Source organism: Geotrypetes seraphini, chromosome 2, assembly GCF_902459505.1.
Source record: "Geotrypetes seraphini chromosome 2, aGeoSer1.1, whole genome shotgun sequence".
NCBI classification, from domain to species: Eukaryota; Metazoa; Chordata; class Amphibia; order Gymnophiona; family Dermophiidae; genus Geotrypetes; species Geotrypetes seraphini.
Window position 1 is genome coordinate 324,742,108 of NC_047085.1, and position 13,949 is coordinate 324,756,056.

General features: G+C 43.4%; 1 protein-coding gene across 5 annotated transcripts in view; it reads left to right on the forward strand.

The window, feature by feature from the left end:
- The window catches only part of SLC4A7 (solute carrier family 4 member 7), a 363,361-nt gene that overhangs the window by 257,102 nt on the left and 92,310 nt on the right, over nucleotides 1-13,949 (forward strand). For all 5 annotated transcript variants that reach the window (XM_033930147.1, XM_033930146.1, XM_033930149.1 and 2 more), the window contains one exon: nucleotides 5,641-5,774. In XM_033930147.1, coding sequence (XP_033786038.1) covers nucleotides 5,641-5,774 — 134 coding nt within the window. The remainder of the gene's footprint in view (nucleotides 1-5,640; nucleotides 5,775-13,949) is intronic.

The following is a 13,949-nucleotide window of genomic DNA, read 5'->3' on the forward strand; positions in this document are numbered from 1 at the left end:
GGTGATGTCACCGACGGAGCCCCGGTACAGACACGTTAAAAGTGCATCGTCACTTTAAGATTTTAGAAAGTTTGCAATAGCTTGCACCATGCATGCGTGTGTTCCTTCCCGCCCTCAGATCTTAGAAGTTGCGTTTTTCAACAGCTGTTGAATAATTTTCATTGCTTTCTCATTCTCGCGTCTGTTTATCTTTCTTTACCGTCTGCGAATTTTGGCTTGGCGGGGCTTTTTATACTTTCTCAGCCATTGAGTTTAATTTGGCTGAGGTGGTGTTCCCGTCCATGTCACGCCCACTGGTATTTAAAAATGTGGTCAGTGTTCTCACACTATTTCACTTACAGACCCCTCACAGCTGGTGCCTGCAGTGTTTGGATCCCGAACACCATGTTCAAACGTGTAAGCGCTGCTCTTCCTTACAGAAACATAGCATCAAAAGTCGTATCCGTCAACAGGAGAAACTCTTCGGTGTCGCCATGAACGGAGATGCACCATTGACACCGTCTGCATCGAAGACTTCGGCACCACTAGAGGACCAGCATCGACACAGGTGTCGCAGCACGTTGCGCCTTCGGGTAAGCCAGCTAAGAAGCCATCCCCTTCCCCATCAGGGATGCAGGTCACAAAGGCATCGAGCCAATTCATGCCGACCAAGTGCAAGTCCCTACAGCGACCAGTTCCATTATCGAGGGTGCTTCGTCATCGGAGTCATCCTCTCCGAAACGTGTCGCAGCACCTGTGGTACCAGCAACAAGGCCACAAGTGCCGGTGCTTACTCTGAAGCAGAAGCTCGATGCTTTGCTTTGTGAGGAGCTCGGGGACCAATTTCAATTGCTGCTCCCGACATTGACTCCTCCGATACCGGTCCAGCCTGAGCATAATACTGCCAGGATCACTGGCACCGTCGAAGCTCCATCGGTGTGTCACAGGGAATCGACACGTCGATCCACTCCTGCCACTCCGGCTCTGAAGCATCAGTCTTCTTGACACCGGTCTTCGTCTGCCCAGCATCACATGTTTTAGTCCAGGCATTCAGACAGGAGTCCTATCAAGTCTGGGAAGGTGTCTCAGAAGAGAAAACATTCTGAGACTCCGGAACAGATCCAAGCAACACTCCCCTTCTGTGCTACAGGACTCTGGCATTCAGGACAACTCTGACCCCGAGCCATCTCCACATCGGATTCTCCAAGATGCTCTCTTACTAGAGCTACTTCTCCCATAATATGGAACTCCTTGCCACCTCATATTAGGGCTGGATAAATTTAAGGGAAATCTAAAATGCTACCTCTTCCAAGATGCATATGATTGCTGAATAGATTGGATGACAGCCAGGGTTGTTTAATAATCTTAATACCCTAGCTTCCCTATTGTTTTTTACCCTCTGTTTCCTTTGCTTTTAAAATTGTAGTTCTCCCCACTTTCCTATTGTTTTTATGTCTGTGAAGTATTGTCTAATCGGTACTTATGTGTTCAGTGTTCCCCCTTTTTTTTTTTTTTTTTTAATAAATTGTAAAATGCTTAGAATTCATGTTTAGTGTTTTATCAAAATTTTAATAAATTTGAAACTTGAAAAGCTCTCTTTCACTAGATTTATACGTCAGATGGAAAAGGATCTTTTGATGACATTGGAGGCTAATTCTAAGAATAGTAAGGAGTACCTTGAAACTTTGGACTATGATCACCCTCCAAAGGAGATGCTGAAGCTCCCTTTGCATGGGATCCTAAGAGAGACTTTCTACAAAAATCTTATCACCACTCTCGGTGCCAGTGGCTCCTAGGAAACTGGAGCCTCTTTACAAGATTATTTCTCTCCTGGGATTTGATAAACCTCAACTTCCTCATCAATTCCTGGTGGTAGAGTCTACTCTGAAAAAATCTGCTTCTTCTGTTGTTTATGCATCAGTGCTGCCTGGTAAGGAGGGCTGCATTATGGACAAATTTGGTTGGCGACTCTACCAGTATTCCATGTTGGCTAATAGAGCTGTCAACTATAACTTTATTTCTCCTGCTACTTGAAACAAATACATCCCTGCTCATAAGTTGAAGGGTTTTCAACACCTTACCAGTACTGTTCTGCAGTTGAGAAATATATGGTACGTTCAGCCTATAACACCTTTGAACTTACGTCCAGAGCCTCTTTCATGTCCGTGGCCATGAGGAGGTTAGCATGGCTTAGAGTCTCAGACATGGATGTGAACCATCAGGACAGACTAGCCAACATGTCTTGCTTGGGAAATGAGCTTTTTGGGGATTCAGCGGATACTGCAACCCAAAAACGTTTGGCTCATGAAACTCAATGGGACACCTTGGTTAAATCTAAGAAAAAGTCCTCAGTATCGAGACCTTTCAAACCTGCTTTATCCTATCAGAGGCGTTTTTCAGCCAAAGCCTCTGCCCCAGTAAGACCTCTGCAGAAGAAGCAAAGGCAACAGTGGGAGTTGATGCAAGCCTATGAGGGCTTCACCGGAAAACAGATGATGGACATTATAGTAAAGTACTCGTAAAGTGGGAAACCTATAAGTCTTGGATTGAGATTTCACCCAGAACCGTTTCAAGAGTCCTATGAGTAGGAAGCCAGAGAACAAATGAGGCCGGGACTGGAAATCTCAAGTCGGGGGGGGGGGGGGGGGAATATACCTTGACTTGATACTATAAACTACAATGCAGACAAGATCAGTGGTAGGCTGGGCCTTCCAATTGTGAAAAACAAAGACTGCCAAGGGTTGCCTGAACAGAAAGAAGTGGACCCAGAAGAAGCAGCAGTGCTGTAGGCTAGAGCAACTCCGGAGTTGACGGGATGGTCTACAACAAAGACTGTTGTCAGAGGCGGCGGCTCCCGAGTATGAACAGTTTCCAAGTTATAAGGCCATTGGCGTAATTGGGCCCAATGGTTGCTGTGCTTACCGTGTCTTGTTCACCTGAATATGCTTGAGGATTGGAGTGTGACAGATGAGATTATACACCTGGGGTGGTTCTGCAGATTCTTAATAGTGGCTAAGGTCCTAGGTGCCCTGGGTGTGTCTTACCGTCTATCCTTTGGGAAAGAGCCCCTAGCAGTAGCAGGCGCTCACCCTATTAGGGTTGTGCTTAGGTAGAGGGTATGTGAGGGATTATTTCCTCACTAAAACTACAGTTATACCACCGGGCCTTAGGGGATGCTAGCCCAAGTGGGGATGAACTATAGGTCCCAGAATGCATTGGGCTCAGCAGCCCTGCTGAGTCACAGGGGTGGACCTCAGGCAGGAAGGGGAATATATGCTTTAGCCTGAAAATAAGTTGTGAGAGGCCCCTGAGAGAGGAGGTCCTGAGGAAGAGACTTCCACAAGAGAAGCTTCCCTAGCTATGCATTCATAAGGAGCCCTGGGAAGATGTGGAATTGTGTGAGACTGTCCAGAGGAGATGGTTAGTGGTGGCTTGGCTAAGGTAAGTCAAAACCACATTGCTGAATAATAATTGAAGCACAGCAAGGACCACAAAAATAGTTGGACTTGAAAAAGTATATGTAAGCATTTGTTACAATCCCTGAGCATGTGAGGAAACAGGCTGAGGTCTGAAAAAGAACAAAAGTTGTGTTACATCTTTTAAAGTGCTCGTGTTTGTGTTTTGTTTGTGTGAAAGTATACAGGGTTCTAGGAAAACTTGGATTGAACTTTGCCACAATGTGACTACATCAGCGAGACGGGTTTCCGAGTTACAAGCTCTTTCCTGCAGGTTCACAGAAGCAGGGCATTCCATATGCACGGTTCTGTCCTTTTTACTGAAAGTAGTCTTGTCGTTCCACATCAATCAGGAAGTGCCACTTTTCATCCTACAGGTGTCTAAGAAAAAGGATAAAGCGTTGCATTTGCAGGATATCAAGTGAGTGCTGCTTCGTTACCTTGAAATTACCAGTGAGTTTCGCCTTTCGGATCACCTTTTTTTTTTTTTCTGACCAGTCATGCCAAGAAAGGGAGGCCTCGATTTCCAGATGGATTAAAATACCCATTTCCTCTGCATATGTGGGCTTTGGTAAACTGTTACTAATTGTGTTGAAAGCACACTCCACTAGAGAGGTTGATGATTCTTGGGCAGAGACTAGGGCTGCCTCGCCTGAGATTTGTAGAATGGCAACATGGTTTACCCTTTATACCTATACCAGGTTCTGTAGGGTGGATGTAGTAGCCAAGAAACACACTGCTTTTGGGTCCTCCGTTTTGAAGGCAGGCTCAGTGGGCCACTCTAGACCCTGGGGGCTGCTTTGGTGTGTTCCTAGCATTCAGGACCACTAGACACATAGTAAGAAAGATTAGGTTCTTAACTTGGTAATCTTCTTTCTTGTAGATAATGTCTAGTAGTCCTGAAGCCCTGCCCTGTGTATGGGCTTTTCCTGCCTTCTGCCTTAGGATCAGTCTGGATTTGAAGTATTTTCTGTCTCAAATGAGCTGAGAGTTTAAAAAAAAATAAAAAATTAATGCATAGGTAAATCTTCATGACCATACAATCTGGCTTAAGTCTCTGCTTGATAGGTGGTCATGCGAGTAGCTACGAACTCTATATATAATTGGTGCTGGTTGCATAAGTTTGGATGTTATAATGTTATTTCCTATATTTGTTACAGAGCAGAACAAAATTGTAGTGTTGGGCATTTTCTCCAGTTTTCCTCCTTCTTTTATGGTTTTTTTTTTAAATTAGTGTTGATTGCTTTTGTACAAACTGAGGGGGCAGGAGCAGCTCCCTGGGAAGGAGGTGGAAAACATGATAGTTTTCTGGAAGCAACTTGCTGGTTCAGATACAAGACCTTAGCATTCAGGACCACTAGACTCATCTACAAGAAAGATTATTGAGGTAAGAACCTAATCTTTCTTATTCAAATACGTAGTTCAAATACTTGGAGGGTATTAACGTAGAACAAAATCTTTTCCAGAGAAAGGAAAATAGTAAAACCAGGGGACATAGTTTGAGGTTGAGGGGTGGTAGATTCAAGAGCAATGTTAGGAAATTCTACTTTACGGATGGTGGATGGAGGGTGGTGGATGCCTGGAATGCACTCCCAAGAGAGATGGTGGAGAGGAAAATGGTGACTCAGTTCAAAGAAGCATGGGATGAACACAGAGGATCTAGAATCAGAAAATAATATTAAATGTTTAACTAAGGCCAGTACTGGGCAGACTTGGCATGGTCTGTGTCTGTATATGGCCGTTTGGGGGAGGATGGACTGGAGAGGGCTTCAATGGCTGGGATGGTGTAGATGGGCTGGAGTAGGTTTTAACGGAGATTTCGACAGTTGGAACCAAAGCACAGTACCAGGTAGAGCTTTGGATTCTTGCCTAGAAATAGCTAAGAAGAAAAAATTAAAAAAAATTAAATTGAATCAGGTTGGGCAGACTGGATGGACCCTTCGGGTCTTTATCTGCCATCATCTACTATGTTAAGTAGAAGTATGTTCTTTATATTCAGTACAGAATAATTATTCCTAGTACTAAAAACATTTTATGTTTGAGTATCTGTATGACTTATTCTTTAAACATATATTTAGCAGCCTCTCTGTTTCAGTTCATAAGTTTTAATACAGATAAGTTTGGTTAGTTAAACAGATTACTATCCATAATGCAAAACTGGAATAACTTATTTTTTCATCTCCATCCTCCCCCTTCTGAATAACAGAGTGCAATAGAATCACTTTTTGGAGCATCGCTAACAGGCATTGCCTATTCCCTCTTTGCGGGGCAACCTCTTACTATACTTGGGAGCACAGGACCAGTTCTAGTATTTGAAAAAATACTCTTCAAATTCTGCAGGTCAGTGCTTTTTTATACTTCTATACAATTGTGTTCTTAAAACACTTTTAAAGACCTATTTATTTAAAGATGCCTATGATTTTTAGAATCAGTTTTTTTTTTCAACTAATTTAAAATTTATTTCCTACATGGTGCTTTGGTTTTATAACTCCCTTCCTATTGTTTTTTCCCTTTTTAACTAAACCCTAATATTGTAACTTTTATCCCTATTCCTCAAACTCATGTATGTATTGTTTTAAATTTTAAATTTGAATTTATTATGTTAGTTTCTTCTATCTAAATTGTAATATGTACATCGCCTAGAATTTGTAATAGGCGATTCATCAAAAATTGAATAAACTTGAAACTTGAACTTGAAACTTGAAACTTATCTGTCAGCAGCATGTCAGCAAGACTGGTCATGAAGTGGGTAATGTAGTTATACTCTGTTGCAAGCTTAAAGCATCGTGCTTATATGGACAAGTATATGCTATGTTAAAGTACATTGGATGGAAATGTTTAATTTTAATACTGTGTGTGTTAAAAATTGGGGAGGGGGTAGGAGACACTATACATTAACACTTCAATCATTTAATTCTGTCAATAAGCAGTATACAAGTGGGGTAATGTCATTAGACTATGGCAGGAGAGCACAGCTCTCCCACGTCTCAATAGTATAAAATTCTGAGTACGTGTGACCTTTTCCATGTGCAGTAGTCCCTTCATTTCTGTTTTTTTTTGCCCTGCTAAATGGGGTTGAAATATAGCTCTCCTGAGTGCTTGAATGCTTTTTTTTCTAGTTTGGTGAACCTTTTTAGCTGTCATTTTGTTTCTTTAAAAAACAAAATTGTTTGTTATTTATTTTCTGGTTTTATTTAAGTGCAAAACAAGAAAAAATGCAAGATGCAGACAATGTTTATTTCAATAAATAGTTTGTTGTGCACAAATAAGACCATCTTAAGTAGGTAAAGATCCCAATTTTGAGGACTAGTGTGTGATTAAGTTAAGATGTACTTTTTTTTATAGTTTGGTTTATTTTCAGGATTGAAAGTAAACTTAAATAATTATGTTTTCTTAAGTACACATTCTGTACAAGATGATATGCTTGATAAATAATGTGAAATTGTATAAATAGTTTCAATCAACACATTTTCATCAGAGGTGGTGTAAAGAATATATACCCAACAATTTTGCCTTGTATATGGGCTGTGGATATGGTAAGGCATGTTACTGCTGAAAAGGCAGGATACTAATGACTTTCAGTCTATGATTTGATTGGTCTCTAGAACAGTGGTCCCCCAACCTTTTTGACACGAAGGACCGCTTTTAAGGAGGCAAGTTTGTCCAGGGACTGGGGGGGATTCGGGACAGGTCCGTAGGGCAGTTTTATACACAATATGCATTATATTTCTATTATTATTAAGTTATATTTGGCCAATCGGGGACTTCCTGAGGCTCATCCCTAAGGAAGTCCCTGATTGACTCTGGTGCCTCAGGCCCCTCCCAAGGGAGGAGCCCGAGGTGCCTGAGCCAATCAGGGCCTTAGGCCCCTCCCTGTGCATCACATGATGCATTGGAACAGGGCCAAAGGCCTGCATTGCATCGCTGAAGGCCAGAGAAGCAGGAGGGACTGAACCCCTCCTGTTCCCAACTTAAAGGTACGGGGGGGGGAAGAAAGGCCGATGGCGGGGGGGGGGGGCCTGACGGCAGGAGGGAGTTGACATCCCTCTTGCCATATTTTTGATCGTTGTGGGTGGTGCACCGATGGCAGGAGGACATTGGTATCCCTCCTGCGATTTTTTGGGGGTTGGGGAGGGGCGAAAGGATGGAGCAGTTTGTCAGGAGAGGTGACTTATTTTTCTTTTCTTTTCTTTTTTTTATTGGCCAGATATTTTGCATGTGTAATACACACAAAATATCTTGCCCATTAAAAGAAAAAAAGCCGGCAGAAGCCCTGACAGGACGCTGTTTCTCCTGTCATGCTGTCAGAGCTCTGCCCTGACTCAATCGCTCACTTTAAAAAAAGATAGTGAATGAATCGCTATTTAAAAATTGACCAGAGAATCGGCCAACAGCAATTGAGTCGCTGTCTTTAGTGAATCTGGGCTAGAGTCTTCTGCTGCCTCATCATCATTGGGATTTTCCCCCTTTTCAAAGAAGCTTTCAGTGATTTTTTTTTTTTACTCATTTTTGCCAAGGTGCAAAAATGTGTTTAGAGTTATCACTGCCAAAACTCTACTCCTGTGCCTTTAAGCACTCCCCCTCATAGCTCCACACACACTGGCTGTAGCCTTCAAGATGGTAGCTGCATCTGCTAACTGCGGCCTCTCCTGCTGTCATCACCAACCAAGTACCCCTTTTCCTACCTCCTGGTATCTTCTGCCTCTGCCCCATGTGCTTCTGCTCCACCGTCTCCTCAGATTTTCCTCCTCAGTCTCCTCCAGCACTCCTCCAGCCTGGCTGGATATTGATCGGCAGATTGGGTAAAGGTGGGGTGCCCAATAGTGCCTATACGCCTGTAGTGCAAATAGTACCATGTTTCCCCAAAATAAGACACTGTCTCATATTAATTTGGGGTCTAAAAAATGCACTAGGGCTTATTTTCAGGAAATGTTTTTTTTTTTTTGTGTGTGTGTATGTGTATGTACAACAATCATCTCTCACCCATCCCCCTGTGCAGCATCTTTCCATCTCTCCCTCTCATTCCCCACATGCAGCAGAATGCCGCCAACCCATACCCCTGCGCAGCATCTTTCCAGCTCTCCCTCCCATCCCCCACATGCACCAGAACCCTGACGACCCCGCCAACCCATCTTTCCATCTCTTCCTCTCTCCCATCCCCTCACCCCCATGCAGCAGAACCCCGCCAACCCTTCCACCTCGAGGCCGACATACCATTGTTTCAAACAGCAGTGGCGGCAGTACTGAACAGGCTGCTTCGCTTCCTTCCCTACAGGGGCCTTCCCTCTGCCGCTGCACGTGGCTGCAGAGGTAAGGCCCCGGCAGAGAAGGTAGCGAAGCCGCCTGTTAAGTGCTGCTGTTTGGAATGGAGGTATGTTGGCCTCACGGAAGGAGGGTCAGTGGGGTTCTGCTGTGCGGGATGGGAAGGAGGGATGCAAATATGTTGCGCAAGGGGATCTCTTGTGGCCCACTAGTGGGCCGCGGACTGGGGGTTGGGACCCCTGCTCTAGAGGACCATTTTGAATGTGGATGCCTATCATTCTCAGTCTTAAAGAACTGTCTATTGGTTCTGTGGCCTTTGAGGTGGAGCTCAGGCTATTAAAAGTGGGAAAACAATTTCTAGTTCAATGTGTCTAGTGGCCCTGAAATAAGGCTGCAAGTTGCTTGCAGAAAACTGTCAATCATGTTTTCAACTCTGCCTCTTTCCAAGGGAGCTGCACCTGCCATCCCCCACCCCAAGTTTGTTTTCTGCAAGCAAGTGCTTCAGATCTGCTCTGCAGTTTTATTATTTTTGGGTAGTTTTTTCTCAATGTCCATTTGGAGGCTAGATGCCTATAGGTTCCCACTTTATCCCAGGACAAGAGGTGGCATATTCTCACATGTGGGTGATGTCATCCATGGAGCTCTGATCCGGACATCTGCAAAAGCGCTATTGCACTTCAAGAACTTAAAGTTTGCGACTGACTGCACCGCGCATGCGCGAGTGCCTTCCCACCCGTCATAGGCACGCGTCTCCTTAGTTCTGTTTTCCACGGAGCTACTAAGTTGTGTGTTAAACATTCTGCGTTTGATTTTTGCCTTTCCGCTTGCAAAATTATTGTGTTTTCTTTTTCTTTCATCTTGAAGAGCTGGCTATTATGGCCTTCACAGACAGAGCACTCAACTCTCTTTATGCTGGTTCAAATAATATGACTTTAATAATCAAATAGCAATAGCATACAGGAACAAATCACACAGCATAGAGTGATAGAGCATACACCAGACTGGACAGACTGATGGAGAACTTCTAAAGAGTTCTGACTCCTTGGTTCAAGGAGCTTTCTTTTATATGATTCTGACAGCTCTAGCCCACCCTGGTGCTTGTTACATTTCATACTTTCATTGGTTAATCATATTCATTATCTCATTTATTAATCTATGGATTGGTTAAAATAATTGAGTGATACTGCGTCACGCCTCTTTCCATCTAATTCTACTCTCATTTCCCCATAAGTGTTCTCTTAATATATCAAGAACCTCCCTCGAGCACCTGGGCCTAATAGTTTTCCAGTTCTGTGGTTAGCCTTCTTGTACACTTCTATCTGTAGTTCGTCTTTCTTCTTGTGAAACTTCCATAAAGTTATCATGCTACTTATATTTTTCACCAGAATTGTTTTTGTCTCTAACTATGCCTTCTGGTTGCCTCTGCTTCTAAGAAAAAGCAGAAGTGCCTTTCAGAGTTGACAGTGTCTTCCAGAGTTGACAGTTTCTAGTCAGAGAGCACATTTTGCTTTTTCAGCAACCATTTTAGGTCTTAGCTGTATTGGCCTTGCTTTGGCCTGCTCCTGCTGTAACAGGGAAATTCTCGGGGGTCTTCACCTGAGCTTACAGGACTTTTCCTCCCCTCCCTCAATCTGTTTTTTTTTCTTCTTACCTTAATTAAAAAAAAAAAGAGCTTTACATTCTTTTCTTTTTTTGTTTAGCCATTTTTTACGGCGGGGCCTTTGCCTCAGGCCTCGAGTTTTGATTTAGCTGAAGCAGTTTTCCCTTCCATGTCCTGGCCATTAGCTGGCTTCAAAAAGTATGGCAGGTGACCCCACAAGTGTATCCAGTGCCTGGGCCCAGACCACTATGTCAAATCTTGTTTACGCTGCTCCACACTTCAGAAGCGTTCCATTAAAAATTGCCTTCTTCAATATGTATGCATCACAGGTACCTTCGACACTGTCCAAGCCCTCAATATTAAAGGCATCACCATCGCCCGATGTACCGGCTTCCATGTCGGTGTCACAGACTATAGTGTCAGGTAAGCCAGCTAAGAAGTCACCAACTTCCCAGACAGTGTCTCATGCCACAAATGTACAGATGTACCGGCCAAACAGAGACCATTGATGCATCTCGCTTTAACATCAAAAGGTGCATCTTCCTCTATCATCCTCTCCGGAGCGAGCCACGGCACCATTGATACCAGCGTCCAAGCCACGGGTATAGGTGCTGGCCTTCAAAGAGAAGCTCAATGCTCTCTTTAAGTTGGAGTTTGGAGACATGTTCCAGATGGTCACTCCATGTCGACTCCTCCAGTACTGGCCCAGCCTGAGCGTCGCTTCATGCAGGACGCATGTACCACCACTGCCTCAATGATACTGCCTCCACGGCACCAATCATCTTCATCGAACCATGCTTCTTGACACCGGTATTCAAAACACCGATCTCCTTCACCAAAGCTTTGCTCCTCGAAGCATTCTGCCTCAAGGTACTGATTCAGATCGGTACCGATCAGAAAGTAGGTACTGCTCTCCCTCTATTCTGGTGGATTCAGGTTTCCATCTTATATGGAAGCTTATGGTTCTCGAGCAGAGTGTTCTCCTCGCTCTTCTTCTCAAAGATAGCCTTCTTCTGAACCAGTCTCGTTTACTCGTTTCATTGGGCAGATGATAAAAGACCTAGCGGTGAAATTGGAGGCAGATTCTAAGTATTCAGAAGAGTATATGGAGACCATGGATATCAAATATCCTCCTAAGGAGCTAATGTAATTTCCTTTGCATGGTATCCTGAAGGAGACTCTTCGTAAGAATTGGGACTCCCAGCTGCTCCTAAAAAGCTGGATTCTCAATATAGGATTATCCCTGGATTCAAAAAGCCTCAGCTCTCTCACCAATCTCTCGTAGTAGAGTCCACTCTGTTTGGGAGCCTTTAACAAATTATTGTAATGAATAGATACTATTTTTCCCTTAACAGTACATGTCCAAGACAGGGGGGAGGGGGGAATAGAATTTGGTCTCTATATAATTGAAAGAAATGATAGGAAATATTTTATTATATGATATATCTGTTATATTTTTGATATGCTAGGTAGGGGAGGGAGGGTAATAAACTTTTTAAAATGGATTATTGCAGAATATTAAGTGTTGTATCTAAGGTAAAATGTTTTTATTTGCTGAGACACTTATTGTAAGTTTTAAAATAAATAAAGATTAAAAAAAAAGAAATCTGCCCCTTCTAAAGTCTTCGCCACTGTGCCTCCAGATCGTGAGGGTAGATCAATGGACAGGTTTGATAGGCGTCTCTACCAGAATTCCATGTTCGCTAATAGTCATTAATTACAACTTCTATTTCACGTGCTACTTGAAGTACTGGGTCAAAACTATGCCAACTTACTTCAAATATCTGCCATCACATCGGAAGTCAGAGTTTCAACACATGTTCCATACTCTTCAACAGCTCAGGCAACACATGCCTTTGAGCTGTCTTCTAGAGTGTCTGTAATCTTGGTGGCCATAAGAAGGTTACAGATATGGATACTAACCTTCAAGACCGGTTAGCAAATACCCCCTGCCTCATAGATGAACTTTTTGGGGACACTATAGAGAATGCAACTAAAAAGCTTTCAGAACATGAAAAGTCTTTTAATTTGTTGCTTAGGCCTGAGCCTAAATCTTCTGCCTCTAAACCTTACAAATTGTCTTCCTCATATCAGAGACGCTATACCCCATAGTCTGCTCTTCTTTCCAAACCACAACAGAAAAAGCAACGCCAGTAGTGTCTCCAGAAGTCTCAGACTATGATTGCTCCCAAGTCAACTCAGCCTTTTTGACCATCTCCTGGAGAGTATAATTTCAATCAAGATATGTCTCTCTCTCCCTCTTCCCATCGGAGGTCGTGTGCTTCACTACCATCATTGTTGGCAACTGATCACCTCCGTTCTCTGGGTTCTCAATATTATTCGAGAAGGATTCCTCGTTCTGAAGAAGACGGGAGGTCACCAACTGATATTGGACCTCAGAGCTCTCAACAAATTTCTCGTCAAAGAAAAATTTTGGATGCTGTCTTTGGCGTTTTTGTATGCCCTTCTGGATCACAACGATTGGTTATGCTCTCTGGATCTCAAAGAGGCTTACACTCACATTCCCATTCACCAGCCTCTTGCACGTTTCTCATGTTTCGGGTGGGAAATCATTACCAATACAAAGTTCTACCTTTCGGCCTTGCCTCATCTCCCAGAGTTTTCACCAAGCGCCTAGTGGTGGTGGCGGCAGCCTTGCGAAATCACGTTTTCCAAGTTTTTCCATATCTGGACGATTGGCTCATCAAATACCCTTCATCTCAGGGGGTTACTGTAGTGACACAACAGACTATACTTTTTCTACAGAATTTGAGATTCGAAATCAATTTTACCAATTCTCTACTGCAGCCTTCTCAGACTCTTCAATTTATTGGAGCTCTTCCAAGCTTGTTACAGTAATATTTTCTCTACGGCAATCTCTTCAATGGTGGAAGCTCTCTGCCAATCTATCCAGAGGTTTGCTGTTCCAAAAACCTTCTCACCAGAAGGTTCTCACAACAAATTTGTCAATCTACACTTGGGGAGCTCATCTAGATAGTCTCTGTACTCAAGGTCACTGGTCTGCCACAGATCGTCACCATCACATAAATCTCTACTATGTGAAAAAGCAGGGAGGAACAGGATCTCTTCTTTGCCAGGAAGCTCAGAAGATTTGGGACTGGGCAATTCTTCACAATATTTTTCTCAAAGCTGTCTATATTCAAAGAGAGAAAAATTCTCTGGCAAACAAATTAAAGTTGCATTTTGCAACCACACGAATGGATTCACCAACTCTTCATCACATTTTTTCTCAATGGAAAACTTCTCAAATAGACCTTTTTGAGTCTCTCCACAACAACAAGCTGCCCCAGTTCTGTTCCAGACTCTACTCTCCTCAACACCTGGAGGCAGATGCTTTTCTCCTAGACTAGAGGGGCAAGTTCCTTTACATGTTCCCTCCTTTTCCACTTATTCTCAAGATGCTTGTCAAACTCAAACAGGAACCTGCCACCATGATTCTGATAGCTCCTCGGTGGCCCAGACAACCTTGGTTCTCCCTTCTTCAACTCAGTAACAGGGAGCCACTTCTGCCAATATTTCTGTTTCTTCTTACACAGAGTCACGGTTCTCTTCTTCATCCCAACCTGCAGTCAATGCATCTGACAGCCTGGTACCTTTCGGGATACCTTCACACCTTCAGTTTTCCCAAGCTA